This window comes from Thermothelomyces heterothallicus, assembly GCF_042370625.1.
Source record: "Thermothelomyces heterothallicus CBS 202.75 unplaced genomic scaffold P884_scaffold_5, whole genome shotgun sequence".
NCBI classification, from domain to species: Eukaryota; Fungi; Ascomycota; class Sordariomycetes; order Sordariales; family Chaetomiaceae; genus Thermothelomyces; species Thermothelomyces heterothallicus.
This window is the reverse complement of record NW_027192566.1, coordinates 1,353,701-1,381,516: the sequence shown is the minus strand read 5'-3', so window position 1 is coordinate 1,381,516 and position 27,816 is coordinate 1,353,701. Positions and strand designations below refer to the sequence as shown.

Below are 27,816 nucleotides of genomic sequence, written 5' to 3'. Positions count from 1 at the left end.
TAAACTCTGTTGGCGCTGGTTAACATTAGCGCATCGCACAGTTCTGCCGAGACGTGTCCCTGCGGCCTAATGGCGCCACTTCCAAGATTACTCGACGGGCCATCATCGACGCATCGCGGTGCAGTGGCAGTGTCTTAGCGTGGAGGCCTCTCTCCCGCTGCAATTTTCCCAGCTTTTTTCCCTTTTGTTTATGTTTTTTTTTTTCGCTGCGACTGTTCTCCGTTTGCAAGCCAGAAGCTCTCGGAGTTCCTAGACGACACGTCGATTGATCAATTGCTCAACTCTCTCAATCATACACCTATTTTTATCACAATGACAGACACTGACCCTCCAGGGATCGAGGTATGTTTTCTCGCGCGCGCGCTGAATGAATGCCCATCGGCGGCGCGGGCCCGGCCTCCGCAACGGACCAGCCATGACTGACCTCTCTCTCCTATTCCTTTCTTCCGCAGCCCGAAAGCTCCACCGCAACAACAGCAACAAAGCACGATAATGACTCGGCGACACAACTGGCCGCCACTGGCCGCGGCCAAAGGGTCAAGGGACCGTTCCAGCTCGACGTCCACGATGCGCTGAGCCCGGACCCGACTAACGAGGACATGTACGACGTCCCCGACAACAAGTTCGCCTTCTCTCCCGGCCAGCTTTCCAAGCTGCTCAACCCCAAGAGTCTCGACGCCCTTTACGCCCTTGGCGGCCTGGCCGGCCTCGAGAAGGGCCTGCGCACCGATCGCCATGCCGGCCTCAGCACCGACGAGAGCACCCTTGACGGCACCGTCAGGTTCGAAGACGTCGCGCCCCAGGGCGTCCCCAAGTATGGCTCCAACGGCGATACATTGCCCGTCGCCGCCAAGGCCGGGGACGCCAAACCCGCCACCGCCCCGGCGCCGGCGCACCACGCGGGCGGCCAGTTCGCTGACCGCAAGCGCGTGTTCCGCGACAACAGGCTACCCGAGAAGAAGCCAAAGTCGTTGCTGGAGCTGGCCTGGATCGCCTACAACGACAAGGTCCTGATCCTGCTGACCGTCGCCGCCGTCGTGTCCCTCGCCCTCGGTCTGTACCAGACCTTTGGCGTCGACCACGAGCCGGGCGAGGCTAAGGTGGAATGGGTCGAGGGCGTGGCCATCATGGTCGCCATCTTTATTGTCGTGGCAGTGGGTACCCTGAACGATTGGCAGATGCAGCGCCAGTTCGTTACCCTCAACAAGAAGGCCGGCGACCGCACCGTTAAGGTCATACGTTCTGGCAAGTCTGTCGAGATCTCCGTCTTCGACATCATGGTGGGCGACGTCATGCACCTCTTCACCGGCGACATGGTCCCCGTCGATGGCATCTTCATCGACGGTCACGGGGTCAAGTGCGATGAGTCTTCGGCCACCGGCGAGTCGGACCTGCTCAAGAAGGTTCCTGCTGACCACGTCTTTGCGGTTCTGGAAGATGTCGCCAAGGGGGGCAAGCCGCCGGCCGACATCGAGAAGCTCGACCCTTTCATCATTTCGGGCAGCAAGGTCAACGAGGGTAACGGCACTTTCCTGGTCACTGCTGTAGGTGTCAACTCGAGCTATGGCCGCATCATGATGTCGATGCACACGGACCAGGAGGACACGCCGTTGCAGAAGAAGCTCAACATCCTCGCCGACTGGATTGCCAAGTTTGGCGGTGGCGCGGCGCTCCTGCTGTTCATTGTCCTCTTCATCAAGTTCCTGGCTCAGCTTCCCAACAACCACGACACTCCCGACCAGAAGGGCCAGGACTTCCTGCGGCTCTTCATCACGTCGGTCACCGTCGTGGTAGTTGCCGTCCCGGAGGGCCTGCCCCTGGCCGTCACGCTCGCTCTTGCATTTGCGACTACGCGCATGATGAAGGACAACAACCTGGTGCGCGTTCTGAAGGCGTGCGAGACAATGGGCAACGCCACTGCCGTCTGTTCCGATAAGACCGGAACCCTAACGCAAAACAAGATGACGGTCGTGGCGACGACTCTCGGGAAGAGTCTCTGCTTTGGCGGCACCGATGCCCCTCTGGAGGAGGAAGAGGAGGCGGACAAAGCCGCCAAGGCCGTCGAGATTATTAACATCCCGAACGTCACCGTCAGCGAGTTCGTCAAGGGCCTGAGCGACACAACAAAGCAGCTCCTTATCGAATCCAATGCGGTGAACTCGACCGCTTTTGAGGGCGATGTCGATGGCGAGAAGACCTTCATCGGCTCCAAGACCGAGGTTGCTTTGCTCACCCTCTGTCGCGACCATCTCGGGGCCGGGCCCCTTCAGGAGGAGCGCGCAAACGCCAATGTCGTCCAGGTCGTGCCCTTCGACTCGGCCGTCAAGTACATGGCTACCATCGTCAAGCTGCCCAACGGCAAATTCCGTGCCTACGTCAAGGGCGCCTCCGAGATCCTGCTCGCAAAGTGCACGCGAGTCATTGCCGATCCTGCCGGCGAGGAGCTGGCGACGACCGCCATGACCGAGGACGACCGAGCCGTCTTTTCGCAGACCATCACTTCGTACGCCGGCCAGACCCTCCGCACCATCGGCTCGTCCTACCGTGACTTTGATTCCTGGCCGCCCCCGGAGCTCGCCGGCCAGCAGGACCTGACGGCCGCCGAGTTTGACAAGGTGCACAACGACATGACCCTCGTAGCCATCTACGGCATCAAGGACCCGCTTCGGCCCTCCGTCATCGACGCCATCAAGGACTGCCGCCGCGCCGGTGTCACCGTACGCATGGTTACCGGCGACAACATACTCACCGGCCGCGCAATCGCCAAGGAGTGCGGTATCTACCATCCCGAAGAAGGCGGCATCGCCATGGAGGGCCCCGTGTTCCGCCGCAAGAGCGAGGAAGAGCTCAAGCAGCTCGTGCCGAAGCTGCAGGTTCTTGCTCGCTCGAGCCCGGAGGATAAGCGCATCCTGGTCCGGACGCTCAAGGAGCTCGGCGAGACGGTTGCCGTGACCGGTGACGGCACCAACGACGCGCCCGCCCTGAAGATGGCCGACATCGGGTTTGCCATGGGCATCGCGGGTACCGAGGTGGCCAAGGAGGCTGCCGCCATCATTTTGATGGACGACAACTTTGCATCCATCGTCAAGGGCATCAGCTGGGGCAGGGCCGTCAACGACGCTGTCAAGAAGTTCTTGCAGGTATGTTGCGCACAGTCTGCTTTGAAGTGATAATTAATCACAAGTTGCCTAACTTATGGTACAGTTTCAACTCACCGTCAACGTCACGGCCGTCGTTCTTACCTTCGTCTCTTCCGTTGCCAGCGACAAAGAGCAGTCCGTGCTCAACGCGGTTCAGCTTCTCTGGGTCAACCTCATCATGGTAAATATGATAAAACGCTAATCAATTCCCCCTCTCCCCTCTCTCCCCCCTCCCACCCCCCCCCCCCCCCCCCCCCCCCCCCCCAAAAAAAAAAAAAAAAAAGGAAACGCCGGTTGACATTGCTTATTCTAGGATACATTTGCTGCTCTCGCCCTCGCTACCGACCCACCCTCGCCATCAGTTTTGGACCGGAAGCCTGATAGGAAGACGGCCTCCCTCATCAGCACCCGCATGACGAAAATGATTATTGGCCAAGCCATCTGTCAGCTCGCCATCACCCTCGTCCTCAACTTCGCGGGTGCTTCGTTGCTCGGCTACGACGTGTCCAACTCGGTCCAAAATGTTCGTGAACACGAGCAGGAGCGCCTGCGGACTCTCGTCTTCAACACTTTCGTCTGGCTGCAAATCTTCAACGAGCTCAAGTAAGGCCGCACTTTACTATCTCTCTCCATGTCCGTCCTAATGTGGCTAACATTAATTACGTTCAGTAACCGCCGCCTTGACAACAAGCTCAACATCTTCGAAGGCATTACTCGCAACTACTTCTTTATCATCATCAATCTCATCATGATTGGCGGCCAAGTCCTCATCATCTTCGTCGGAGGCGAGGCCTTCAAGATCACGCGTCTGAATGGCAAGGAATGGGGTCTTTCCATCGGCCTCGGCGCCATTTCCCTTCCCTGGGGCGCTCTCATCCGCAAGTTCCCCGACGCCTGGGCGGAGGCCATGGTTCCGCATATGCCAACCCCCAACGTCTGGCCTTTTAACCGGAAGAAGAAGAAGGAGGCCGCGCTCGCAGAGGAGCAGGACGTCGAGAAGGCAGAGAGGGCCACGTCGGCATCCGACGAGACCGGGGCGCTGCACCAGAAGCAGAGGAAGAGGACCACGCTGCCCGTCGATGGCGAGCCGGGCGATTATCCGTTTGAGCCCCCGCTGCGCACGCTGACCAGCCTGAGGGGCAAGCGCGCGTCAACGCATATATCGCAAGCACACAGCGGGTTCCGGGGGTATGTGCACGACAAGAAGGACCAGATGAAAGCGAAGGCCAAGGGAATGGCCGGGGGCAAGACGAACGTGTCGGCCCACGTGGTCGTGCCTGCGTCCGTCGCTGCCGCCCCTGGCATCGGGGGGAAGGGCCCCGACGTGACGCACTAATTAGGATATACGTCGCAACAATCTCAGCATGGGGACGAGGGAGGCAATCTGCTCATACTAATCTACGTCTACTTGTTTTTCTTTTTTGTTCTTGTTTCCCTAGTTTTTTTTTGTTCTTGTCTTTTGTTCTTGTTTTTTTTTTTGCTCTTCCCCTTTATTTTCACCGAGAGCTACTTGATTTGATTCTAGACGGGTTTATGTTCGGCATCTTTCTGCACTTGCATGGCATAAACCAGAAGGGGGGCGTGGGGGTTGTTTGATGTGGGTTATATTGGCGCTGAGGATCTGGATACCCGGGATAGAGATGATACATGACACACTGAACAGGTGGTTTTTGTTAGTGGCATTGAACTATTACATGAGGTTAATTAGGGACTGGTTTGTATAGTCAGTGCGGTGTTCCTCAGCGCGCCGGTTGGGCTCATTTTAAGTAGCCGTGCCGGGGAACAAACTCACCATCCGCCCATCCCAACCTTCCCGCCGCCTCTTCTAGCTCCCTTCTCAGCAGCCCTATGCAACACGGCTCGCCGCCTTCGTACCAGGGACAGCCCGATTTCTGGGACGAGAACGACAGGCCCGGGGCGCGTGGACCCTTGGCCAGCTCGTCCGCCCACTGCTGCACCCCGACATGGTGGCCCGACATGGTGGCCGTGGCCCGGGATCCAGTGCAGCTCCAGCACGACCCCGGCCGCGCGCATGTTCTGGGGCGCCCACGACTGCATGACGATCAGATCCAGCACCGGCCGCGCCAGGGCCGCCACCTCGTCGTCCAGCCGCCGCCGCCCCGCTTCCCCCGTCCCAGCCGTGGCCTCTGTCGTTGCTGCCGCGAAGGTACTCGAGGTTGTGCCGGCTATCGTTGAACAAGCGCACGACGACCGTCTCGCCCGCCACGGCCGGCGTCTCCCCCAGCTCGGCCACATGGTGCGTGGCCAGCACGAGGCACTCGGACAGCGCCAGGAGCTCGCCCAGTGCCGCGTGCTAATTTATACCGGGTTTGACCGGCCACGCGGCGCCCACCAGCTGCTCTCGCCCGGGCGGGGAACCGCCACCGTCGGGGCGACCGCAGGGGACCCGGAGCTGGTACGTCACGGCGATGCAGCCGCAGGACGGGTTGTGTTTTATGATAATTAGTTCGTAAGAAGCAGCCTTGATAACTTGCACACGAGAGAGAGGAGGAAGAGACGGGAAACGGTCTAGATGAAAAAAAAAGCTGGTCCGTTGTCTCTGGACCACAAATGGAGCGCTGATTGTCGAGGGATGGCTATTAGTTGATTCTAATTAGATCAGCTTTTTTTTGTTTCCAGTTTGGCCGATAGACTTCAGCTTAAGTAAATAATTACTCGGCAAGCTTCACGCCACGCAACCAGATTCCCGCGCTTAGCGTTACGCCATTGCCGATTCCAAAGACCTTCTCCAACCGCAGACTCGGCGCCCGGAGGACCTCGTCGAGTGGCACCTCGACCGAGCCGGTCTCGTGCTCGGCATTCATCAGCGTGAGCTTCACCGGCGGCGCACCGTCGACCATGCCGGCCTTAAGGGGAACCTGGAACGCCTGGTCGAACGAGGGGTTCGCGATGTCCGTGCCGGGCGCGTCCGTCTTGATGGCGGTCCGGAACGTCTGCTCGCCCCAGTCAACCCTGACGCTGGGCTTGAGCTCCTCGCGGCGGCCCTCGAGCCCGCGGACGGCGGCGACCAGGACGCTCAGCAGCCCCAGCACCGCCTCCGCTTCCGACCCCCAGAGGCTCGCCGGGTCGGGCACGAACCGGTAGAACTCGGCGCTGACCGCCAGCCGCCCGGCCGTCTCCTCGCCCTTGTGCACCAGCCGCAGCTCCTGCCTGCCGCCGGCGAGGAGGAGCTGCTTGACCGTGGTGGTGGCGATGCCGACGTCGTCGTCGTCGCTCGCCGTGTCTTCGTCCTTGACGTCCAGCTCGATCGCCTGCTCGTGGTCGGTCACGAGGAAGTCGTGCGTCTCGCGCCATTCCGGGTGACGCGAGTTCTTGACCGTCTTGGTGCGCCACTCGGGTTCGGCCGAGAGGCTGACGGTGGCGAAGCAGTCGGGCACGTCGTGGACCAGCTTCTTGAGGAGGTTCTTGGTCTTGCCCGCGTCCTCGCCAAAGTTGGAGCCCGACTCGACCGTCAGCCGAAGCACGCCGAGCGGGTGCTGGTACGTCTTGAACCAGTCGTTGGCCGCGTCGAGCTTTACCAGGAACCGGTTCGGCAGCACGGCCATGGAGGAGATGATGTCGATGATGACCTTGCGCAAGGCCTTGTCGATGACCCCGAGGCTGGCGATGCCGGCCGCGTCGGTGTAGGTCATCTTCAGAGTCGGCTTGTTGATGAAGGCGATTTGGAGGGCGCCGACCTGGGAAAAGGGGGGGGGGGGGGGGCTTCCTGTTTAGCGGTTCTGAACATGCCGTAGAAAGCGACACGCGGCAAGGTTACGAAGGGTGGAAACGCACACAAGGTAGGACATTCGTCAAGGGGCACAGCAGAACAGACAACCGGCCATACAGCTTGACGTGCTCGACCCCCTATGACCACGTTAGAGATAAATATTCAGGTAGCGAACGATCTCACTCTGGCAAACCCACAAACGGGAGCCACGGCTTACAATCTTGGGTATCATCTTCCCATCTAACTCGATGTCGCAGGCACCATCCCACGAGAGATCCAGGTCCAGCTTGATGCCGCCGTTCTCGGTGCTGTGGACGTCGACCTTGTCCAAGTGCACGGGGACATGGCCGAGGTCGATCTTGACGAAGCGTAGCGTGTCCAGGGGCGAAGGCAGCGTCGAATCGAGCATGGGCTCCACGCTCTGCTTGATGGTGTCGGCGACCGCGACGGCCAGGTTGGGCCACAATTGTTTGACGAGGTCATTAAGAAACCCTTAAGTTAAGTATTCGCGGAACAAGTCACGTCAGCAACGGCTGGGCTCGAGGCGTCGAGAGCACGGGGAAGATGTGTCAATTACCGGGCGACTCGGGCCCGCCGGAGGCCGTCAGGGTCTGGACGAGTGAAGACATCGTTAAATGCCACGCACGGAGTGCTCCTGTTTATTTATTTATTTATTTTTTTTTTTCAGTGTTTGTACAGGTCGAAAAGAAAAGGACAGTAGGGGAGGGAGAGGGCGAGAAAAAGTAATTAGCTCTTCGCTGGGTTTATACCGCAAGCTCAGGTTCCCCGCTCAGGGCCACCAGGAAAAATGAGCCTACTAAAGACTAACGTATGTACAGTACAAGTCATCCGAGGTGACTTGCGCGAGGAGTGGAACTTGAGCCCATCACGGCGGGGCATTTGGCCGCAATCAATCACGAGCACAAGAGTCTTGGCTTGTTTGACCCCTCGCGCCTCAGTGATGTCATGTTTCACCCTGCATGGATACGGAGCATTAATTACGGGGTAATAGCGAACAGCTGCATTGCGGCCTGATGGCAAGATATCAAACCACTCCGTTTGTGTACGAACCTACCTATGTATAGGGGCAGGGCGGGTGCAATTTTCCTTTGCCTGTCCTGAGCAAGCTAGAATGAGAGGAGCAACCTACCTAGGTACCCTTACCTTTTTGCCTAATCAGCCAAGAGAGGTGGAGCTGAATAAATGGTGTCTCCTTCGCATAAGTACCAAGTTCCAAGTTGTGGACGGATTACGTGCGCACCTACTGGACGGACCTACAGCGAGACATCTAGAACAACGCCATGGGTAGTTACCCTTGGAAATGTAACGGCACCTGACTCCACGACATCTAATACCGTACACTAATCAGTTCCTGGTATCCAGATGCTGGTCAGGTTCCGCGGCCGGTGAGGGCTATTAAATACACACACCGACCAAGGTAAAGGAGGGTGCCTTACTACATAGGTACGTCCGATACGCATATGTATGTACATGTACATACATACAGTCCTGGCACACCGCCAACTAGATTATCGGGCCGCTTGGCAGTCAGAACTTCCGGTCGGGTTTAGTTGGGGTGCATTCAGCGGCTCGGGCTGCCTGTTTCTAAGGATCGGTAGCTCAGCCTCTCGGGCCACATGCATAATTAGTGTGGCTGAGCGCAGATTGTATTCCAGATACAGACTGAAATGTGTAGTACTCCGTACAATACATGCATTGGAAATACGCGTAGCTGGTGTTTAATAAGCTGAAGGGACTAGTGATTGAATGCAGTAGCACAAGCTTATCATTTCCTCCGTCTCACTAGGCGGCAATCTCGCGCTTGATCATTCTCAACTGCTTTTTTTAAGGAATCACAACGCAGTCCTTCAAGACCGCATGCATGTGGAAGGGAACCTCGCGTGCAAAGGATGGAGGGAAATGTACCGCATCGCCGGATGCGATCCAGCCGTGCGATGGGGTGTCGTCCAGCGCCTTGAACCAAAAATACCTCCAGTCAGGGCTCGTACGTTTTCGGCCATCTGGGTAATTGCTTCAATATTGAGAGAAGTTTCTGGTAAAGTGACCATCATTTTCACTCCAAACGGGGATTAATTACATTACAGGCACCCATTACCCCTGCGAACAGCCGCTTGGAATGGCTACGTTATCGTCACTGGCGAAAAAAAAAAAAGGGTGGAAAATTGTAAAGAAACGAAGAGAAAGAGGCACGGCATGAAAAAGTACAAGGGGCCTTCAAGAAGGGTCCGATACCGGGGTTAGGGTTAGCACGTCAAACCTTGGCTGGTCTATTGAACGCACGCCACGAAACGCGAAACGCGATTCGACTAAATTACCCGGTGGTTAGTGCTGACTAATTAGTTCAGAACTACCACCTGTCTCCCGACAGGTGGGGCCAAAACCCCCGGACATGCCAATATTGCCGGATAGGTACGTGTCCAAATATATATCTAATTTTACCAGTCAACTCCCTATATTCGAAGATATAACCACTGCCACAAGCCTAATTTAACCACTTTCCTATATACGATGCCTCTGACCAACTATATCTAGGAACCAGCTAGTATACGGGCTGCTAAATGGCTCCTTACCGCTCGAACGCGCCACCGAACCAGCCGCTTACCCTATAGAAACAAACCTAATATACAGCACGCAGCTTAACTATTTAAGACTAGAAAGACCTAGGTTAGCTAGCACTTGAAGTCTTTGAAGGATACTAGTCTTCTAGCTACTAGTAGTAACGCGATTAGAAGACCTTGGTCGCTTTGAAACGATAAAGATTCTGCCCTCGAAGGATATACGTACTGGCTTATCGAATCTAGTTCTCTTATTACTAAAGATCTTCTTAAAGATACTACTAACCGTTTATAGGTATATTATGATCTTCCTTGCCTTCCTATTAATAAATACTAATAGTCGCGTTAGAAGTAGGATTATCTATAGTTTTAGCTAATATTCTTTAAATTAGTCGAAGTAAACTAACTCTTAGCTAAATAGTAGGTAGAAGATCTAGAGGTATTCTTTAATAAACTTAAGGATACTATTGAAATATATAAGATTATTATATCTAGTTATTAGAATGTAGATAAGACTAGATATATATTTATAATGTTAAATAGGTAGTTTAAGATCTTAATAGTTAAAATGGATAAGAAGAAGAAGGTTAGTTCCTTTCCCTAGATATTAATATAGAATACTTATTATAGTAATTTCTTAGTTAGAGATTTTAGATCTTTATAACTAAGAGTTAATAAGCCTAATTAGTATTAGAAATATAGTTAGTAATACTATTCTAGTATTCTATATCTTTAAATAATAACTATTAGAAGATTAAGATATTAAAGGTCTTAATAATAAGATATAATTTTATAAGTTAGATATAATATTTAATAACTCTAAGATAATAATAGATTAGATATATCATTTTAATAAATACTCCTTTACTATCTATACTAAGTTCTAATAGTATAGTATAAGCTTTAAGGAATAGTTTAGTTATAACTATTATAATTATAGTTCTACTTTTAATATATACTTTATTAACCTAGATAATATTACTCTTAAAGATTTAGTCTATATATCTATATTATTAGAAGAATATATATATTAGCTACTTATCCTAGATAACTTTATAGGATATTATAACCTTAAACTTTATAAATACTATCTCTTGTTTAATATTCTTATTATCTTCCTCCCTTCCTATTTGATATATTTTATTTAGCTAATAGATATAGAGGTCTTTTACCATCTTAAGGAAGTATATTAACAATATCTCTAATAGGTAGTTTGAAACGGTAATCTTATATTTATATAGGCAGACTTTATTAAAGGATTCTAGGAAATCTAGGAGTGTCACAGAAATATGCATGCAGATGCCGCCTGGGCCACCGGCACGGATAGGCCAATCAAGCCGAAAGGACGGGAAGAACCAATCATAACGTAGGGAGCACTGTAAGCCCCACCGTACGCTGGCTCACGATCACCAAGATCAGCGTAAAGTCACTAATCGCGATGAGCGGCTCACCAGGATCACTGACCAAGGACTGATCAAGGTGATCCGGGAAGGTTATATATATGTAGATAGTCACTCGTTCTAGTGGACTCTGGAGTTCACCAGTGATAGCAACTCTTCCTCACAATCATAGTACTCATAACAACCTTGTACTACTGTGAGAGAGACAACTATAGTGTTGTTGTGAACCCTTTGGCTTCACCGAATCCCTCAGACGACCTGTACACTTGTCCCGCACCGTTCACCTTCGTCTGAACCCTTTCAGAAGAAGTCTGAGCCGGGTTCGTCACAAGGAGGCTAGTTTCAGACGTCGAAATATTATAGTTAGGATTTAAAAAGACTAGTCTTTTTCTACTAAACTAATATATTATAATAGACTAGATTAAAGAGAAAGTATTATCTAATATAGCTATTAGATATCTTATAATGATTCCTAATAATAAGTAATAGATATATATAAAAAAAGATATTAATTATATCTAAGAGTAGTATCTTAAGCTTTTTAGTTTACTAATATAAGAATATTTTTAAGATATTATATTAATAATTAATAAGGGTTAGCTAGTATATAAATATCTTAAGAACTTTATAAAGGATAAGAGAGCCTATCTAGCTATGCTATCTATTAAAAAATATAAGGCTAATTTATCAAGCTAATAGGAGAGGTTATAATAAGTATAACCATTTAATATATTTATTAGGTTTAGGAGATCTAGGCTTAGAAGAATACTAAGGCTATTTAAGATACTAGCTAAAAAGCTACCTATATTACTATTAAGTAGATTAAATAGGATTATAGGGAGGAATACAAAGTCTAGAAGAAGCGCCCTAAAAACAAGATTCCTAATACCAATAGGTATCGCCTTTATATAATAACCTTTACTAAATTCCTAGAAAAGACTAATAAGAATAACTATCTTCCTCTTAATAATAACTACCCTCTTTAGATTCTACTAAAGGAGCGTTAGCCACTAGTGTTTTTTGACTTAGGAGATAGAAAGGAAGTCCTAATCCCTTGGTTAGCGAAGAAGCTATTATTAGAAGTTAAACTCCTATCTCCTAAGTGTCCTAGGATATAGATTAATAGTATATCTATAATATTAATTAATAATAGTAACGATAATAGATTTAACTTTATAGATAGTAAAGATAAGTAAGAGGAGGATATTAAGTTACTATCTCTATCTAGGGTTAAGAAGGAGTTACTATATATAGCTATTATCAAGGATATTAGGAGGTTTAAGAAGTAATATACCTATAAGTTAGTAGTAGCTATACTAGGGATAGTAACACTAGGGATAGTAATGCTAGGGATAGTAATGCTAGGGACAGAAGATAATAACTATCGCTAGGAGGCTAAAAGAGAAGGTATTACTATAATTAAGAGCGATAGGGATAAGGAGTATAATATAGAGGGAGAGGGAGACGAAGGCAAGTTATATAACTAATTGTTTGACTAATTATAACCGGATAGAATTGAATTTTACTACGTTTTTGAGCTTTTCAGAACCTAGTTTATAATTAGACTATTTATAGCTATTTGAGGCTACTGTTATAAGGGTAATTGAACTTGATGGCACCTTTTGTATAGACACGAAAGTATGGGAAATTTGGTGGTGATGTGTCCGGCAATATTGGCATGTCCGGGGGTTTTGGCCCCACCTGTCGGGAGACAGGTGGTAGTTCTGAACTAATTAGTCAGCACTAACCACCGGGTAGTGTTAACCGCGGCAAGCCAACGTTGAATCAAGATTATAAACCCAAAGCATCATAACAGCATGACGACCCGTAGAAGCGCCCGCATTGCTGCACAAAACCAAAAGGTTTCCAGAGCCAGTCCGGAATCACAGCAAAATGCCACATCCCACGAGTTCGACGAGTCCGACGATTTCGAAGATGCGCTCCCCTCGGCAGATTCAGATGTGGACACCAGCGATTCCTACAGTAATAGTATTAGTCGGCCGGTCAAGCGCAGGAGAACACAGCCCCGGAAAGGTCAAGGTCTGAATTCCGTCATTAATACGTGCAAAACTACGGGCACTACCCCTAGGCGCGCCCGAGTCGAAGCGCTTCCCGTTGCTCCTCCCGCAACGACGGCGCCGGGGTCCACCCGCCCTCATTCCCCATCCTACCACCGCCCCCTCCTGCTCTCGTCGCGCTCGGCCCGCGCCGCCCTGCTCTCGTGGTTCGCCACGGTCGCGGAGGCGCGGGACATGCCGTGGCGCCGGCCGTTCCGGCCGCCCTCGGCGCTGTCGCGGGCCGAACTGGCCAGGCGCGCCTACGAGGTCTGGATCTCCGAGGTGATGCTGCAGCAGACCCGCGTGCGCACCGTCGTCGCCTACTGGACCCGCTGGATGGCGCGCTGGCCCACCGTCCGCGACCTCGCCGCCGCCTCCGAGGCCGACGTGCTGGCCGCCTGGCAGGGGCTCGGCTACTACTCGCGCGCCCGCAGGCTGCTCGACGCCGCCCGCGCCGTCTGCGCCGCCGACCCGGACGGCCTGCTGCCCGGCACCGTCGACCGGCTGATGGCGCTGCCCGGGCTCGGCAGGTACACCGCCGGGGCGGTCGCCGCCATCGTGTTCGGCGTCCCCGCGCCCATGGTGGACGGGAACGTCCTGAGGGTGCTGAGCAGGCAGATGGGCGTGCTGGGGGACGTCAAGGGGGACAAGCGGGTCGTGGACATGCTGTGGCGGGCTGCCGAGGAGTTGATGGAGGCCGTGGCCGCGGACGGCGACGAGGTCGGGGCCTACGGGCAAGCGCTTATGGAGCTGGGGAGCACGGTATGCGCGCCGAAGCCCAACTGCGCCGCCTGTCCGATCACGAGCACTTGCCGAGCCTATTCGGAGGGCGTCGCGCTGGCCGAGACCGGGCGGTGTGCGATAGAGGGGGGGCCGGTTTTGGAGGACGTCGAGGATCTCTGCGCCATCTGCGCCCCTTTCGATGAAGCCGTGGGAGGGGAGGATGAGGAAGCAGCGGAGGATGGGCGAGCGCCGCCATCGTCGATGAGGAATGGCGATGGGAAATTGTCTCGCTTCTTCGCGGGAAAAGAAGAGAAACGGGGCCCCAAGTCGCCAGCGGGACGTCGAGGTCAGGGAGGACTCGACCCCCGCACGCTGACGTCCGCTGTCAACCATGCAAGAAAGTTCCCCCTCAGGAAACCCAGGAAGAAGGTGCCCCTGGAAGACATCCTCGTCTGCGCCATTCGCCGCGTCTCGGACGGGCGGTTCCTCATCCACCAAAGACCGGACAAGGGACTCTTGGCTGGATTGTGGGAGCTCCCCAGTCACCCATCGGTAGACAAGAGGACTCCTGAGACACGGAGAACGGAGGCAGTCGAATATGTTACGGAGCTGCTAGGTAACAGGGACAAGGCCGTGAAGCACGTGGCAGAGCTCGGCATCGTGCCTTGGCTCTTTTCTCACCTCAAACTCCACATGCACGTCCACCTCTTCGACGTGGAAGATATTGACGCGCTGTCTAATAGCCAGGGGACTCGGGCGCGGTGGGCCACAACTAGCGAGATCGACGCCGAATCCATGGGAACCGGCATGAAGAAATGCTGGTCACTTGTGAGAGCGAGGATGGCATAATTAAGCAGGAAAATCTCTCATTCAAGGGACACACAGTTCCGGCGTGATAATATAATAATAATACCTTATACCCTACAGAATAGACTGGTGCATACCTTGGGTCGCGTGAAAGACGAGTTTATAGAAGACTACCTCCCTTTCATGCTGGGATCCCGAATTAGCGACGTTATGAGCCTTCATCATATATCCATTAATACACACTTGCAGTTTTGATCCACTAGGATAAGAAAGGTAAGATCTCGTATGCGAAAGGCGATCTAGCTCACTTGTGCAATTCGACCACGAGTGGCGCATGGCAGCTCTGGTTAATTTATCGAATAGTTAACGACAAATTACGGAAACGCAGAACAGTACATCCGTGGACGGTAGTAACGTCCAGTGTCCAATTATCCTACAAGAATTTCCTGGTTAACTCGGAGACCTCGCTAAAACGGTGATATGTGTCATGGCAGTGGTTATCCCGCTGGACAATGGTCTCCCAGCGTTCAGTGGTCTTCTCCCGCCAGTGTGAAGTGGCACCCTTGCCCCGGTTGCTCCGGCCCAGGAAGGCTTTCCTGTCGCCGTCCAAGGAGACTCTCCCCCCGGGGGACGTGTTTGTGCGCGGCGGGGCTTGTTGATGCCGGGTTGGCGCCTCCTCCGGTGCCGGGTCAGCGAGTTCGTTGTCGCCCGAGTATGCCTCGGAGGGAAATTCAAGCCCAAAAAGTCCGTCTTGCAGCCAGTCGTCAGCAGCTAAGGTCCTAATCTCACCAGCCTGCGGTACGATGGGTGGAGAGTCCAGACCATAATAGCGCCCGGCGGCTTCGACTCCCGCCATCTTCGTGCCGGACCTCGCCCGCACGTCCCGGTTTGCGTTGCCTTCCCCGCGCCGCCTCAGCAGCCTCTCGCTCTGCATTCGAGCCTCCGCCTCCATCCTGATCGCCTCCCCTGCTCGTCTCCTCTCTCGCTCCTCCCGTCCCTCGAGCAAGAGCTTTCTGGCGGCCTCGCTGATGATGGACTCCTCGATCGCCCTGGCCACCGCCGCCTCCTCCAGCTCTTTTTCCCGTCTCAGCGCCGCCGCCCGCTGCTCCATCTCCGCTTGGACCTCCCGTTCTACCTCCTCCCGCAGCACCCTCTCCCGCTCCCTCTCCCGTTCGCGCTCTCTTTCCCTCACTATCGCCTCCTCGATCCGGGTCTTCAGCCGCTGCCGCTCCTGCTCCCGCATCGCCATCTCCCGCCTCACCTCCCTCTCGATCCTCTCCCTCTCGGCCTTCTCCCCCCCGACCCGACTTTCCCCCCCTTCCGCCCTCGCGTTCTCTCTCTCCTTCGCCGTCGCCCTCGCCTTCGCATCCCTAAATGATTTCTCCATCCTCATCTGCTCCTGTACGGCCTCCCGTTCCCTTTCGAGATTTCCGGCTATGCTTCTGTTGTAATCATTATCTGACAGGTTACCAACGGTCGTCTTTGCAGTAGTGGTGGTTTTAGTGGCGGTGGTCTTTGTCGTGGTCGTAGCAGTCGTACGGGTGTGCGTGCGGGTGTTAGCCGGGTTCGGCGAGGGGAGGTCTGCCCGGTTTGAGGTGGTTTGTCTGTTGCTGTTGTTGCGGTCATTGTCGCCGTTGTTGTTGTTGTTGTTGTTGTTGTTGTTGTTATCTACGCGAACCACATTGCGGATCTGGACGTCTTTGAGGAGCCAGGTGTCCACGGGTGGCTTCACCGGGGTGGCGGCGGCGTCGCGGGAGATGTGCATGCTGTGGCCGAGGATGTTAGCTCACCGATGATAGCCTCAGAGAGCTAGAATGATGGTGAGGTCACGTTATAGGCGTGTTTGAGAATCCTCGTGAGTGGACGAGGGTAGTTGTTGGCACCGCCTTGGGACAGGGGCACGTAGTAGACGGGTGTGCAGTGTGTGCTGACGGCTTACACCGGCCACGGCGGCCGTGTCTTCGATGACGGCGGCGACGACGATGCTTTGCAGCAGGTGGAACGAGCCAAAACAAGTTGCGGTTTCCCGGCGGTCGGGAACAGATAAGTCCCATCTGCTGTTGGATATGCTGCGCTGCTAGTTGAACGATGTTTGAGGAGGGATGCTCTGTTCCTAAAATAACAAATAAGTTCCCTGCCTACTCCTAGAGCGTTTCGCAGATTGGTTAATTACTTCTCCATCTTGATCAAACTACAACCTTAGAGCGGACTTTCCTGCCGAGTCAGAAAATGATGTTTGTTTAACTCCTCATCTTTGTAGAGGGGATTGTCTGAGACACGCCGCACTTACAAAGAGGGTATTCAATCTATCATAGCAGTGCCGCTTTCTGACTGTAACTCCAAGGATACTATTCCTTTATTCACCCTTCTTAGCTCTCTTTGTGACTGGATTAACGCAACCAGGAACCATATCTGCTTGGACCCCTGCTCTATATCCGAGACATCAATGTTTGCTTTGCTCTTCGGATGTTTACGTGAAGCATCCCGCCCTGCATTGGTTCAACTTCTACATTGGCGCAAGAAGAGTAGGCATGGTGTGAAAGAGAAAAGTGAACACCAAGATATTGACTAAGGGTAACCATTGGACTGACATAAAAGAGCTTTGTACATACCAGACCGCTGCGTCACAGGCAGCGGAATCTATTGCTTCCTTCCATTTCCATTGATACACTTCGGGAGGTGTCCTCTAGTGTCGTACAGGATATCAACAAACTGGATAATATCCGAGTTGCACATCAAACTATTTTGGTCCTGTGTTGCAGGGTATCATGTGCTAAAGACGGCTTCGCCCGATTTCGGAAAAAGAGCAAAGTGCTAATGTCTCGGCAACATACTTCGGTGTTTTTGTTTGCCCCTGAGCCATGTGTGTCATCATCCACCGGACAGCACGATACCAAATGCTGGCTCAAAGTTTCTGAACATCCAAGACCACAACGAAACATTCCACATCTATCTTGGTTGTGGATCCGGATGAGGTTGGGCTGTCAACCGAAATTTTGCCTCTTTCGGCTTGCTAATGATTTGGTGGCTTTCTACCATGTCTGGTTCCTAAAATTACAATGTTTAAGACTACACTGGCGCTCCCGGTGTCAACTGTGGCCGCGTCATAGTTTGCTCTTTCGTTCCAGGAAGCTACTGGGAGGAAATACAATCAACCAGGTATGGGAAGAAAAAAAGAGACATCATCACTCGGATACCGGGAATCGAACCCGGAGCTGTTGAGAGGATTCACTGCTACGCAATGAGAGTCAACGATGTTGGCCATTACACCATACCCGATAACGGTGCTGTTGTTGAGGCAGGGCATGAAAGCGGACTCTTGCAGTCATTAGGGTTGATGGACTACGAAAATGTTATACTTGAGGACGAAGAATAAAAAAGAACATCTGAACTCGGATACCGGGAATCGAACCCGGAGCTGTTGAGGGCTTCACTGCTGAGCAATGAGAGTCAACGATGTTGACCATTACACCATATCCGATGGTGTTGTTGTTGGGGAGTCGGTGGTGAAAGTGGACCTTTGTGAAGGTAGAGTTTTCGCTGTGGGTCAGGGGTCATTCTTGTTTGCCAATTTACCATCTTAGTCTCCACCTGAACGAGCTTTGAGTCTTCTAGTACTGTATAGTTCTACATCTTGTCCCGGGTTGCTAGCTAGCTTAGTGGAAGTTATTACTTGCACCCTTTCTGCAAAGGAGTGTAATATCGTCCCCAGCACGGAGGCATCTTGTCAGCGATGTGTCGGGTCGACGACATCATGTTGAGCATTACCAACACCCAGCCGCTTACATATAAAGTGACATGCCATCTACGGTTCACATAGCCAGACCTGAGGCTAATTACAGGCGAGACGCACTGCGAGCAGGAAGACAGTGGTGTCTAACAGCCGGTGGGATTTATTTAGAGGATTCTGGCCTTTACATAGAAACCTAGCCCGTTCCTTTGCTCTCCAATGTACACATTTCCGAACCGCTCGCAATGAAGTTTCCTTTCAACCAGCCCTATAACGGTAATTATTCTTAGTTTCTTCAAAGAGAGAAGGGGGAAGGGGTATTTGGGAGTGGCCCTAACGTAGGTGGTCTGACATACTTCCGTTCATCTTTTCTTTTCTTTTTCTTTCCTCCTTTATGGTTCTCACGTCATGCTACTGTCACTTTTATACGTCTTAGTTCTGGGATGCTGCAAGTTCAATTTCTCGGGGTATTATCTATCCCGGTTAGTTTCGGGAGAGGCTCCTGCAGCCAGAGTGCCTCCTCTCTCTTCTGGTCTTTTCGGACATCCGTGGGCCTTAGCATGTGGCCTGCCAGCTTTGTCTAGAACCCGGGCATCCGACTTCCTCCCATGTTCTGCATTCATTGCACATGTCGGATCCTAAGCGCGCAGCAGTATTGTTCGCACTCTCCAACTGGAACAGACGCAATGCCCAATAAATTCCAGGACCTCCACACTGTCGACGATGTCAATTATCCCTACGTCTTTGAGCAGAATGCTACGGTCAACCTCAAGGCCGGCGGTGTGGTCCGCTGCAATGTATATCGGCCTAAGAAGGGCGATCCTGTCCCGGCTTTGATCACCTACGGTCCGTACGGCAAGGATATTCACTACAAGGAGTAGTCGAGCCTCCCAAGAAGCATGCACGTAAAGACAACAAGCTGATGAACCAATTTAGCTTCAGTTCGAAATACTCCGAAGTGAATCCTCGTCATAAGTCCGCCCATTCCGCCTGGGAGACGCCTGATCCCGGCTTCTGGACCGAGCATGGCTACGCCGTGGTTCGCGCGGATGAGGTGGGCCTGGGCCAGTCTCCCGGGATACTTGACACTATGTCGCGGGCAACTACGGACGCATTCGTTGACGTTATCGAGTGGGCCGCTGAGCAGCCGTGGTCTTCAGGCAAGGTTGGCCTCTTGGGCGTTAGCTACTACGCTGGAAGCCGTACGTGACGCCGTGTGGCCTTTGGCGAGCCGTTTCGCGTCAGACCCTACTGTCGGCAACTGACACGGGACAGAATGGCGCGTAGCTGCCCGGAAACCTAAGGGACTCGCGGCAATCATCCCGTGGGAGGGAATGTCTGACTACTATCGAGATCGGTGCCGCCACGGCGGAATCCTGTCCAACGGCTTTATCAAGTTCTGGTGGGATAGGCAGGTTGTTACAAACCAATATGGCCGGCCAGGCAGGGCCGCTTCAAACTGGGGCCCGGGTATTACGTCTCGATTTCCTGGTTTCCCCCTACCTCTGATTGTTCTCTTTTATATCGGAGTCCTTTAGAATATCTTAGCAACCGTACGCAGGGTTGACACAAAATCAGATACGATTGAAGGGAACCTCTCAGAAGAAGAGCTCGCCGCCAATCGCCGAGATCAGACTATCGACAACCGGAAGCACCGATTCCGCGACGAACCATACTACGCGTCCAAGGAGTACGACATGGGTGACATCGAAGTGCCCCTCCTCTCGGTGGGCAACTGGGGTGGCATCCTGCTCCACCTCCGGGGTAACGTCGAGGGCTTTATCCACGCCAGCTCCGAGTTCAAGTACCTCCGCATGATCACCGGCCGACACGACCTCCCTTTCTACTATGACGAAGAGGTCGAGGTGCAGCGCAGCTTTCTCGACGCCTTCCTCAAGGCCGAGGACCGTGTCGGCTGGTCGCAGCCCGGCACGGTCCCCCCCGTGAGTCTGGTCCTCCGCAAAGGCAACGTCGGCTTCGACAACCCTGAAGCAGAGAAGGCCTACCAGCGCCGCGAGGAGAACGAATGGCCCATCGCGCGCACCCGGTACACCCGCTACCACCTCACCCCGGATCTCACCATGCACGCCGACCCGGCCGGCACCATGCCCAAGAGGGATAAGCTGACCTACCGCGCGCTGGGCACGATCCAAAACCCGCACTTTGTCCAGTTTGCGACCCCTCCGTTCGAGCGCGAGACAGAGATCACGGGCCACGTCGTGGCGCACCTCAACGTGTCGGCCTCGCCCGACCCGTCCTGCCCCACCGTTCCCTCGGACATCGACCTGTTCCTGACGCTGCGCCACCTCGGCCCGGACGGCAACGAGGTCTTGTACACGGGCACGGCGGGCGACCCCGTGCCGCTGACCAAGGGCTGGCTGCGGACGTCGCTGCGGCGGGTCAACGCGGCGCACCCCAAGCACCGTGACTGGCTCCCCCACCGGGACTACACCGGCCGCGACGTGCTGAGCGTCATACCCGGCGAGGTCTATGCGGTGGACGTGGAGGTGTGGCCGACGAACGTGGTCGTCGAGGGCGGAGGCCGGTTGGTGTTGGAGGTCAGCTCCGGGGACACGCAGGGGAGCGGCATCTTCTTGCACGATGATCCCGTGGATCGGTACGATCTCTCTTGTTGAATGGGATTTCCTTAGTTCGTATTTCTAATTACTTCTTTGTGACGGAGATTCGGAATGCTGACGTGTTTTGCATGGACAGGTCACCCGAGGTATTCCAGGGGTTTAACCACATCCATTTCGGGCCGCAGTTTGAGAATTATGTCACCCTCCCGATCATACCTCCCAGGGAGATTGATGGACGTAGTAAAAGTGAGGATGCGAGATAATTTCTGTGCCGTGGGGTTTTAGCTGTCAACAAAGCTGAGGCAACGTTGTATGGGACTCGGTTTTAACTAGAGACTTAAAGCAGAAGTAATTGGTGCTGTTGTCATGATACTACGAACCTTTGAATTTCCATTGTCAACAACTTATTAATCCTCGAACCCCTCCCCCCGCTCTCTTATTCTTCCTTTTCTTAATTCTTATTTCTTTTTGGCAAGAATCCCTGATGGGATCAGTTCTGAATAACCTGGGACAGGCATTCAGGAACAAGCCAGGCGCTCTTAACGACATAATCTTCAATACGATGCTGTTGCCCCTTGCTCTGCATAACCTCTGTATCAAAGACGACACCGCACCAGTAGCAATACCGAGGGAAAAAATTTGCACCGGAAGTTCCATCGCTTAATTAGGCACCTTATTCCCTCTACAATAACCGCCTCTCACTGATCCTCTGGCGGACCACGATGACCCCGAAGCCCGGAAGTGACAACAAGATACACACCTATCTTTCCATCGTCTGCAATCCTGTCCTTCGCCTCCACCTTGTCGCCAAAAGCTAGAATTTCCGACCTGAGCTCCTCAAAACCTTTCGGAAGCTCAGCAGGCAGGTCATGCTCTAGGTCGACCTCGCGATGCGCGACGACGCTCGCCCATGCGTACGTGACGTATGCGGTTGTGGCGATATCGCGGCCCTCGACGGAGGGGATTATGACGCGAAACTTGTTCTGATCCGCGTTCTCGTCGAACCGAGCAATCTTGGAAAAGAGGAGCTTGGAGATGGGATCGCGGTCAGGGTGATCTTTGTAGAAGGGCGGGGCGCCGTAGGTCTCGTCAACCTTGTTGGCTGCGAGGAAGGCGTCGAGGACGGCGACTGAGACTTTGAAGCCGCGGAGGAGCGTGGTCGAGCCCATCTTGACTTGTTATCTTTCTGTGTGCTATAGTTGCTATATGATCGTCGTCGCCGTCGTTATTGTTATTTTTCTTATTATTGTTCTTGACGCGAGCCACTGATTTATTTCCTGCGGCCGGAGGTAGGCAGAGAGCCTCAAGCCAACAGCGGGGTAAGTGCCGCCAGCACCAGTGTGTATTGTGTAACATGTAGTCAGCTTATACTATACGGATCACGTACAGTTCAGGACCTGCGCGTTGCTGTTCCGGGGAACCATACAAGCAGTGCCGTAGGTCTAGGTAATGTCTGTTTATATGGCCATAAGTACTTACCTATGTATGTATGTATGTACATGCGTACCTGCAAACCTACCACCAACCGCCCGGCGCTGCTGTTCCGTTCCCCCCTTCTTTCAAAAATCCTCTAACAACCCCACAAACAAGATGGCGGCACTGGCCAGGGTGACGAATTCGGCGGCCAGGCCAGCAAGATCCGTAAATGCTCCAGCTAGAGGGGTTACCACATTGCTAATCACGAGTGCGGGGCTCCAAAAGCAATGCATATAATTAAGTGGCATCCGTGATCTTTTAGACTGTTGTTAGAGACCCATTGGGGCTAAGCAGCTCTGGAACGACACTGGCAACACCCGCACAGTGCCCTGGCCGATGGGATGGTCGACCAAGCCAGATGACACCTCCTGGGCGTCCTTTGACGAGTTCTACAGTCCGTATGACAGGGCCCGCGGGCTGCACACCCATCCTGTGGTCCACCAACGCCGACGGCACCATCGGCAGCCGGCCTCCGTACCGCGCCGAGGTCGAGGATCGATACCGGCTCGGGAAGAGCCCGGGGGCCATCAGCGATAGGGGGTAGCATCTCACATTTTTTTTTTCCCATTCAAAAGCCCAGACCATCCATGCGTATAGATATACTGGTCACTCGTGCCATACTTTGGGTCTTGATGATGCAAATGGGTGATTTGATTGTAAGTAGTAATATACTTGGCATTCCCGGATGCCGTACGAAGAGAAGTTTAGAGTCCTGAAAATATGTACATGAACAGCAATACCAAAAATGGATCTGGGAGTGATGTATCGATGATCTGGTCCCCTGGGTCCTTGAGCAATGTTGACTTGAGTCTCCGTATCCCAACCAGAGGATGCGGCAGGAGGTCCAACATCAATCAGCCACAGATCCACCACTCCCTCTTCTCCCTTCCCTCTCTCTCTCTCTCTGACTGTCTTTTTTTCCCTCTCAAAATCTCACAATGGAGAGGCACCCACGTAGCCGCTTCGTCGGGTCTTCACTCATCGTCCGCGATGCATTCGTCGCCGTCCTCGTCGTCTTCGCCGTCGTCGGCCGGGCACTCCTCGTCCGCATTGTCATCCTCTCCGTCGTTGTCCTCCTCCCCGTCATCGGCCGGGCACTCCTCGTCGTCTCCCTCACCATCAGGAACGGGGGTGGCGGTGGTTGTGGGCGCGGCGCCCTCGGTCGAGGTCGGCGAGGCAGCAGCCGAGGTCGTGGTCGTCGTGACAGCAGCGGCGGAGGAGGAGGATGTCGAGGGTGCGGAGGTGGGAGTGGCGGTGGTAGTGGGATCGGTTGGAGAGGCAGAAGTGCTGCTGCCGCTGCCACTGCCGACGGTGAAGTCGACGCAGGCCTCGTAGGTCTGGTCGATGTCCGGGGCGTCCCAGAACCACTGGAGGACGCAGTCGCCGGCGGTGGCGCAGGAGCCGCCGAGGTTGGAGGGCAGCTTGACGCTGAACGCAGTGTTGTTGGCTGCGACGCCGTTGTTGGAGGCGTAGTTGTCGAACTCGATCAGGGGCTCGCCGATGACGGTGTTGGTGCTCGTCTTGACCACCGACACGTTGGCGTAGCCCGTGTGCGGCGCCGCGATGTTGACCTTGAAGTCGATGGTCTGGCCGAGCGAGAAGCTCTGGACCCGGTCCTTGTTGTCGTCGAGCACAAATCCCTTGCAGAGCCACAGGTTACACGCGTCCGTCATATCCTTGCCGACGACCTGCTGGATGCCCTGGACGTTGCCGTTGATATCGGAGCTCTGCTGGTAGAACGGCTGCTCGCCGCAGGTAGCTCTGTAGGCGGAGCCCGGACGACGGGCCGGGGGCGAAGATACGAAGCCGTGCGCAGCCACCAGGGGCAGCAGGCTGACCAAACACGCGAGGCGGTGCATCTTGATGTGGAAAATGAATGTGTCCAAAAAAGAAAGGTGATCCTTTTTTCCTTGTGTTGTTCAGGTTCAATAAGGGTGAAGCCCAGCGTGAAAACGAAAGGAGTGTTTGCTTGGAACGCTTGTCAAAAGACCGTCAAGGCCGAACGAAAGTGTCAGTTAGAAATGAGTACAAGAAGCGAATGGTGAGGCGAGCTCCCTTGGCCAAGGAAAGAGACGTAGGGATGGTGGACGAAGGAAAGACAGACATCAAGTCAAGACCATTGATATAGGTATGTATGTATGTACGTATGTACAGCAAGCACTCGAGCGCCGGGGATCGAGGTGTCCCACCCGTATGCTCGGCTAGTGTAGCCCCTGATGTGGTGCTTGTTTGCTGGAGGAGCAGCTAAGGATGCATGTCACACCATGTCAGTGTACCCGACCCGCTGATAATGACTCCAGTCTCTACGGAGTAACTACACTAGCTCTCGTTTTCATTTACGTATTTCTTCCCAAGGGCATTAACTACCACCCGTGTACCACCGCTCGATATCCTCGCAACCCGTTGAGGTCTCCCTTGAACGTCATAAACCGTGACAATCTTGGATGGTTTGCAGGCTGAACTGGAGCTTGGCCATTCTTGGTATCTTCAAGGTGCACTGCTGGCTGCTCCCATTCAACCCCACAAAGGATTCCATGCTGTGCGGCGGTTACGCGGCTCAACGGTCCAGTTTGGTAGCCGAACGGTATGTAACAAACACCACGATCCAACCCAGATGACGATACCTCTGAACGGATCATGCAACGCCAGTCGGCGGCTGCTGATTCTTTTTGGCAACGTGGGGGAAACTTTCGCGTGTGCTTCTCGTCGTTTCAAAACCCAAAGTGTGGGTAGTTGAGACGGGTCTAGTCCTCCCTCGACCCCCTGGTAATATCCGAACACTCTAAGCGACATCCAACCTCCCGAGCCCGCAATCAACCCGCCCAACGACCCTGCAAGAGTCGCATCAGGCCGGAGATAACCACGCTAGCATACTCCGTACATCGTACGTTAGGAAACTCTTGCCGTGGCGGATGGTCGACAATGTCCCGAGTACCTGGTTTCTCGTCTACATTCATACCTGTTCAGTTCTAGTTTGTATCAGGTGGGCGTGGTGACCAGGGATCGGGCGCTTGATGCTACCGGCCAAGAGGTCACGGCTCGTTCCTGCGTGGAGTCCACAGCAGCGCTATCCGGTCGAATCGGATCCGTCGCCTGGTCCGACGGTTGGATCGACGAGGATGATCTGCGTACAAGTAATGTAGTGTACGGAATACAGTACGAAGTATTCGTAGTTATGTGAACAAACTCCCACATCCCGAACATCAAAACATGACATAACTCCACGAACAAGTAAGTGTACCTTACTCTGCTGTGTAGGTCAGGTAGGTGACAGTATGCACCACATATCCGCGCTACTCACCTTCCGCCGCGGCACCTCCTCGAGCCGGTCATACGCATGACGCTGCCTCAGATTCCGATGCATAATGTTTGGTTTGTTGGCGTGAGGATCTCGATTCGTTGGTTCTGCGTTGACCCAGGGGCAGGTTGGGGTGTTGCTTGGCTGTAAGTAATTGTTTGGTGATCTTACGGTGGTCAGGGTTTAGATTACACTAATTACCTACAATCATTTAGATCAACGGCCGGCTGCATTGCAAATTGTCACAGACTTTGAAGAGTACCTTAAAAGACAACCGGGTTGAAAGGCGCCATGGATAAGTATTGACTTGGATGAATAGCAATCAGGAGGCGCAGGACTTTGTAGTGTGTGAGAAAGGGAATCAACAGTTCCAAAGAGAGTTAATTCGGCAATTACACTACATACTGTACACTAAGGTACAAGGTACTTTACCTTACTAGAGTCTATTATTTCGAGAGCAATAGAGCCAACAGCGAAGTTCTTCGCAACCGCCTCACCGTTCCTGCAACACTTGACTCCCCAATGACACTACCATCGTTGTCCTTTCGACATGGTGATGAGCGACAGAGCAAAAAAGAGCGATAATTAATGAGAAGGTGCAGTGAGAGGGCCTGATGGCGAGGTAGCAGAAGTAGCAGTGGTTTCCACCCAAGCTATCACGCTGCAATGTTGGGACATTGCGAGTAAAGTGCGGGTTGTTAATTTTGACTACGCTTGCCATCACGAAATTGGGGCTACGATCGTGGACGGGTCGAAGTTGCAGCGTGCTGATCAGGCCACGAGAGATGACTGCCAAACTCAAACGGACTCGACGCGGCAGCACCACGGTCAGTGGTCAAGGAGCTCGTCTAAGAACCCAGAAAGCATCCATAGGCCCCCCACAAGTGGATAGATTGCTCTAGAGTATATGGGTACAAGGGAAGAAGAATACAAATAGCAGAGCCAGGCGATTTACCCGTGGTCTTTACCGCACAAACTCGTTTAGGTCCTTGGTGTCCTCGAACCTGACCTTGCCATCCTTGGCGACGCTGGCGACGTGGATGACGACCTTCTGCTCGGGCCGCTTCTCCTCCTGCACCTTCGGCTTGGTCGCGAGCTTAACCGCCGCCGGCACCACGCCGGCCTCGGCGTCCGCAATCTCGTTGACGTCCTCCCTGCTGAGCACGTCCCTGACCCTCACCCCCCTGGTCGACATGAGCAAGGTCATCGGCCCCCTAAACTGCAGGAACAGCCGGTCCCCCCAGATGGTCCGCCTCACGGCGGTGCGTAGCCCGTACAGCAGCCGCGCCAGCGACTTGAACGTGCCCGTGTCGCGCATGGCGTTCCAGAAGCGCGCCGCGCGCTCCGGGACCAGCCGCCCCGCGGCGCTTGTGATGGACGCCGGCACGGCGGGTACCTGCAGGCCGAGCCGCGTGCTTCGGAACCGGAACGGCAGCGGCGGGTGGCGGGTGACGGGGTACGCGACGACGTGGGACGGGTGCAGCACGATCTCCTCGCCCTCGCCCAGCGTGAGCTCGTGGATCTGCCCCGGCGCGGCGAGCGCCGCCAGCCCGCGGCCCGTCAGGTGGGTGCTGCCCCAGTGGGCGAGCGACAAGCCCTGCTGCACGCGCGGGGACGGGGTCAGGGTGTGGCCAGTCCAGGCGAGGAGGGCGTTGCGCTGGGATACGACCCAGTCGGTCGTGCCGTCGAGGTGGAGGATCGAGAGGGTCGTGTTAGGGGACTTGGTGGCTATGAGGGCGGTAATGGGCGTCGTGGAGGAGACGCGCTGGTAGAGGAAGGGGATGCCGAGCGGCGCTCGTCGGAAGGGAGACAGGAGGGAGAGTGTGGATTGCGCCTGTGATTAGACAACGGGGGGTCAGCGGTTTGTTGATGCGCGGTCAAGAGGGCTCTATGGGCGTACATTTTCCACTTTTCCGGCGACGGATACCAGAGTGCCTCGTCTTGTGTAGAGCCGCTGCGATGCCGAGAGAGTGACGGAGAGGAGGGAGTAGGGCGACCCCAACACCTCGAACCGAGCATCTGACTAGTGTTAGAAACCTGCCAGATCGGGCGCGGCCATCATCAAGTGCCTACCTGCCGAGTCTCGTGGGGATCCGGGGTAAGCTCCGAAGGCGTCGGCGGCGGGCCGCGAGTCGGTAGTGGGGGATGCGCTAATCTGGATCGCCCTGCATTGCCGGCAGACAAAGCCCGGCCGCGCAGCCGTCGCCGGCGCTGAGGGACGTAGCCGTCGAACCAGAGGCGCCTGTCGTTTCATGGTTGCCCGACCATGAATTGGACGACGTGGTGGTGTCAATTGGCGC

General features: G+C 53.9%; 10 protein-coding genes and 2 non-coding genes across 12 annotated transcripts; 4 read left to right on the top strand and 8 right to left on the bottom strand.

Annotated features, from left to right (window-relative positions):
* Positions 1-312: 312 nt before the first annotated feature.
* Positions 313-4,476, top strand: P884DRAFT_268059 (uncharacterized protein; the record flags this gene model as incomplete). The annotated part of the gene is made up of 5 exons (XM_069442164.1): positions 313-342; positions 453-3,140; positions 3,205-3,321; positions 3,454-3,743; positions 3,810-4,476. The coding sequence occupies 5 exons, from the start codon at positions 313-315 to the stop codon at positions 4,474-4,476; spliced, it is 3,792 nt and encodes a 1,263-aa protein (XP_069299845.1).
* Positions 4,477-4,660: 184 nt separating this feature from the next.
* On the bottom strand, positions 4,661-5,604 carry P884DRAFT_108658 (uncharacterized protein). Its single transcript, XM_069437062.1, has 2 exons — positions 4,933-5,604; positions 4,661-4,851 (listed from the first exon to the last, which is right to left on the bottom strand). The coding sequence occupies exons 1-2, from the start codon at positions 5,394-5,396 to the stop codon at positions 4,845-4,847; spliced, it is 471 nt and encodes a 156-aa protein (XP_069299844.1). The 5' UTR covers positions 5,397-5,604; the 3' UTR covers positions 4,661-4,844.
* Positions 5,484-7,663, bottom strand: P884DRAFT_219591 (uncharacterized protein). Its single transcript, XM_069439416.1, has 4 exons — positions 7,448-7,663; positions 7,088-7,362; positions 6,936-7,007; positions 5,484-6,838 (listed from the first exon to the last, which is right to left on the bottom strand). The coding sequence occupies exons 1-4, from the start codon at positions 7,497-7,499 to the stop codon at positions 5,813-5,815; spliced, it is 1,425 nt and encodes a 474-aa protein (XP_069299843.1). The 5' UTR covers positions 7,500-7,663; the 3' UTR covers positions 5,484-5,812.
* A 5,742-nt stretch (positions 7,664-13,405) lies between these two features.
* Positions 13,406-14,563, top strand: P884DRAFT_256933 (DNA glycosylase). The gene has a single exon (XM_069441095.1). It carries the CDS (start codon positions 13,411-13,413, stop codon positions 14,473-14,475), a length of 1,065 nt encoding a protein of 354 aa, XP_069299842.1. The 5' UTR covers positions 13,406-13,410; the 3' UTR covers positions 14,476-14,563.
* A 303-nt stretch (positions 14,564-14,866) lies between these two features.
* P884DRAFT_320866 (uncharacterized protein) lies at positions 14,867-16,198 on the bottom strand (the record flags this gene model as incomplete). Its single annotated transcript, XM_069445389.1, has 1 exon — positions 14,867-16,198. One exon carries the CDS (start codon positions 16,196-16,198, stop codon positions 14,867-14,869), a length of 1,332 nt encoding a protein of 443 aa, XP_069299841.1.
* A 1,423-nt stretch (positions 16,199-17,621) lies between these two features.
* Positions 17,622-17,712, bottom strand: P884DRAFT_t46. The gene has a single exon. It is a non-coding gene; the product is annotated as a tRNA-Glu (tRNA).
* Positions 17,713-17,824: 112 nt separating this feature from the next.
* Positions 17,825-17,914, bottom strand: P884DRAFT_t45. Its single transcript has one exon. It is a non-coding gene; the product is annotated as a tRNA-Glu (tRNA).
* Positions 17,915-18,849: 935 nt separating this feature from the next.
* Positions 18,850-20,799, top strand: P884DRAFT_194737 (Alpha/Beta hydrolase protein; the record flags this gene model as incomplete). The annotated part of the gene is made up of 4 exons (XM_069437852.1): positions 18,850-19,040; positions 19,100-19,365; positions 19,439-19,633; positions 19,742-20,799. 4 exons carry the CDS (start codon positions 18,850-18,852, stop codon positions 20,797-20,799), a joined length of 1,710 nt encoding a protein of 569 aa, XP_069299840.1.
* A 641-nt stretch (positions 20,800-21,440) lies between these two features.
* On the bottom strand, positions 21,441-21,911 carry P884DRAFT_195373 (uncharacterized protein; the record flags this gene model as incomplete). The annotated part of the gene is made up of 1 exon (XM_069437905.1): positions 21,441-21,911. One exon carries the CDS (start codon positions 21,909-21,911, stop codon positions 21,441-21,443), a length of 471 nt encoding a protein of 156 aa, XP_069299839.1.
* Positions 21,912-23,438: 1,527 nt separating this feature from the next.
* On the bottom strand, positions 23,439-24,056 carry P884DRAFT_172487 (uncharacterized protein; the record flags this gene model as incomplete). Its single annotated transcript, XM_069437314.1, has 1 exon — positions 23,439-24,056. A coding segment is annotated over one exon (618 nt), but the record flags the coding sequence as incomplete, so codon positions are not given.
* A 426-nt stretch (positions 24,057-24,482) lies between these two features.
* Positions 24,483-25,799, top strand: P884DRAFT_268051 (uncharacterized protein; the record flags this gene model as incomplete). Its single annotated transcript, XM_069442163.1, has 6 exons — positions 24,483-24,490; positions 24,674-24,802; positions 25,192-25,352; positions 25,477-25,481; positions 25,644-25,662; positions 25,732-25,799. The coding sequence occupies 6 exons, from the start codon at positions 24,483-24,485 to the stop codon at positions 25,797-25,799; spliced, it is 390 nt and encodes a 129-aa protein (XP_069299837.1).
* Positions 25,800-26,480: 681 nt separating this feature from the next.
* On the bottom strand, positions 26,481-27,770 carry P884DRAFT_195276 (mitochondrial biogenesis AIM24-domain-containing protein; the record flags this gene model as incomplete). Its single annotated transcript, XM_069437897.1, has 3 exons — positions 26,481-27,350; positions 27,417-27,535; positions 27,590-27,770. The coding sequence occupies 3 exons, from the start codon at positions 27,768-27,770 to the stop codon at positions 26,481-26,483; spliced, it is 1,170 nt and encodes a 389-aa protein (XP_069299836.1).
* Positions 27,771-27,816: the final 46 nt, after the last annotated feature.

Coding starts and splice junctions, on each gene's coding strand:
- P884DRAFT_108658 (XM_069437062.1), bottom strand. CDS start 5,396: ATGTGGCCGAGCTGGGGGAGACGCCGGCCGTGGCGGGCGAGACGGTCG.
- P884DRAFT_219591 (XM_069439416.1), bottom strand. CDS start 7,499: ATGTCTTCACTCGTCCAGACCCTGACGGCCTCCGGCGGGCCCGAGTCG. Junction 7,008..7,087: donor GGAAGATGATACCCAAGATT/GTAAGCCGTGGC, acceptor ACGTGGTCATAG/GGGGTCGAGCACGTCAAGCT. Junction 6,839..6,935: donor TGACGAATGTCCTACCTTGT/GTGCGTTTCCAC, acceptor CCCTTTTCCCAG/GTCGGCGCCCTCCAAATCGC.
- P884DRAFT_256933 (XM_069441095.1), top strand. CDS start 13,411: ATGGCGCTGCCCGGGCTCGGCAGGTACACCGCCGGGGCGGTCGCCGCC.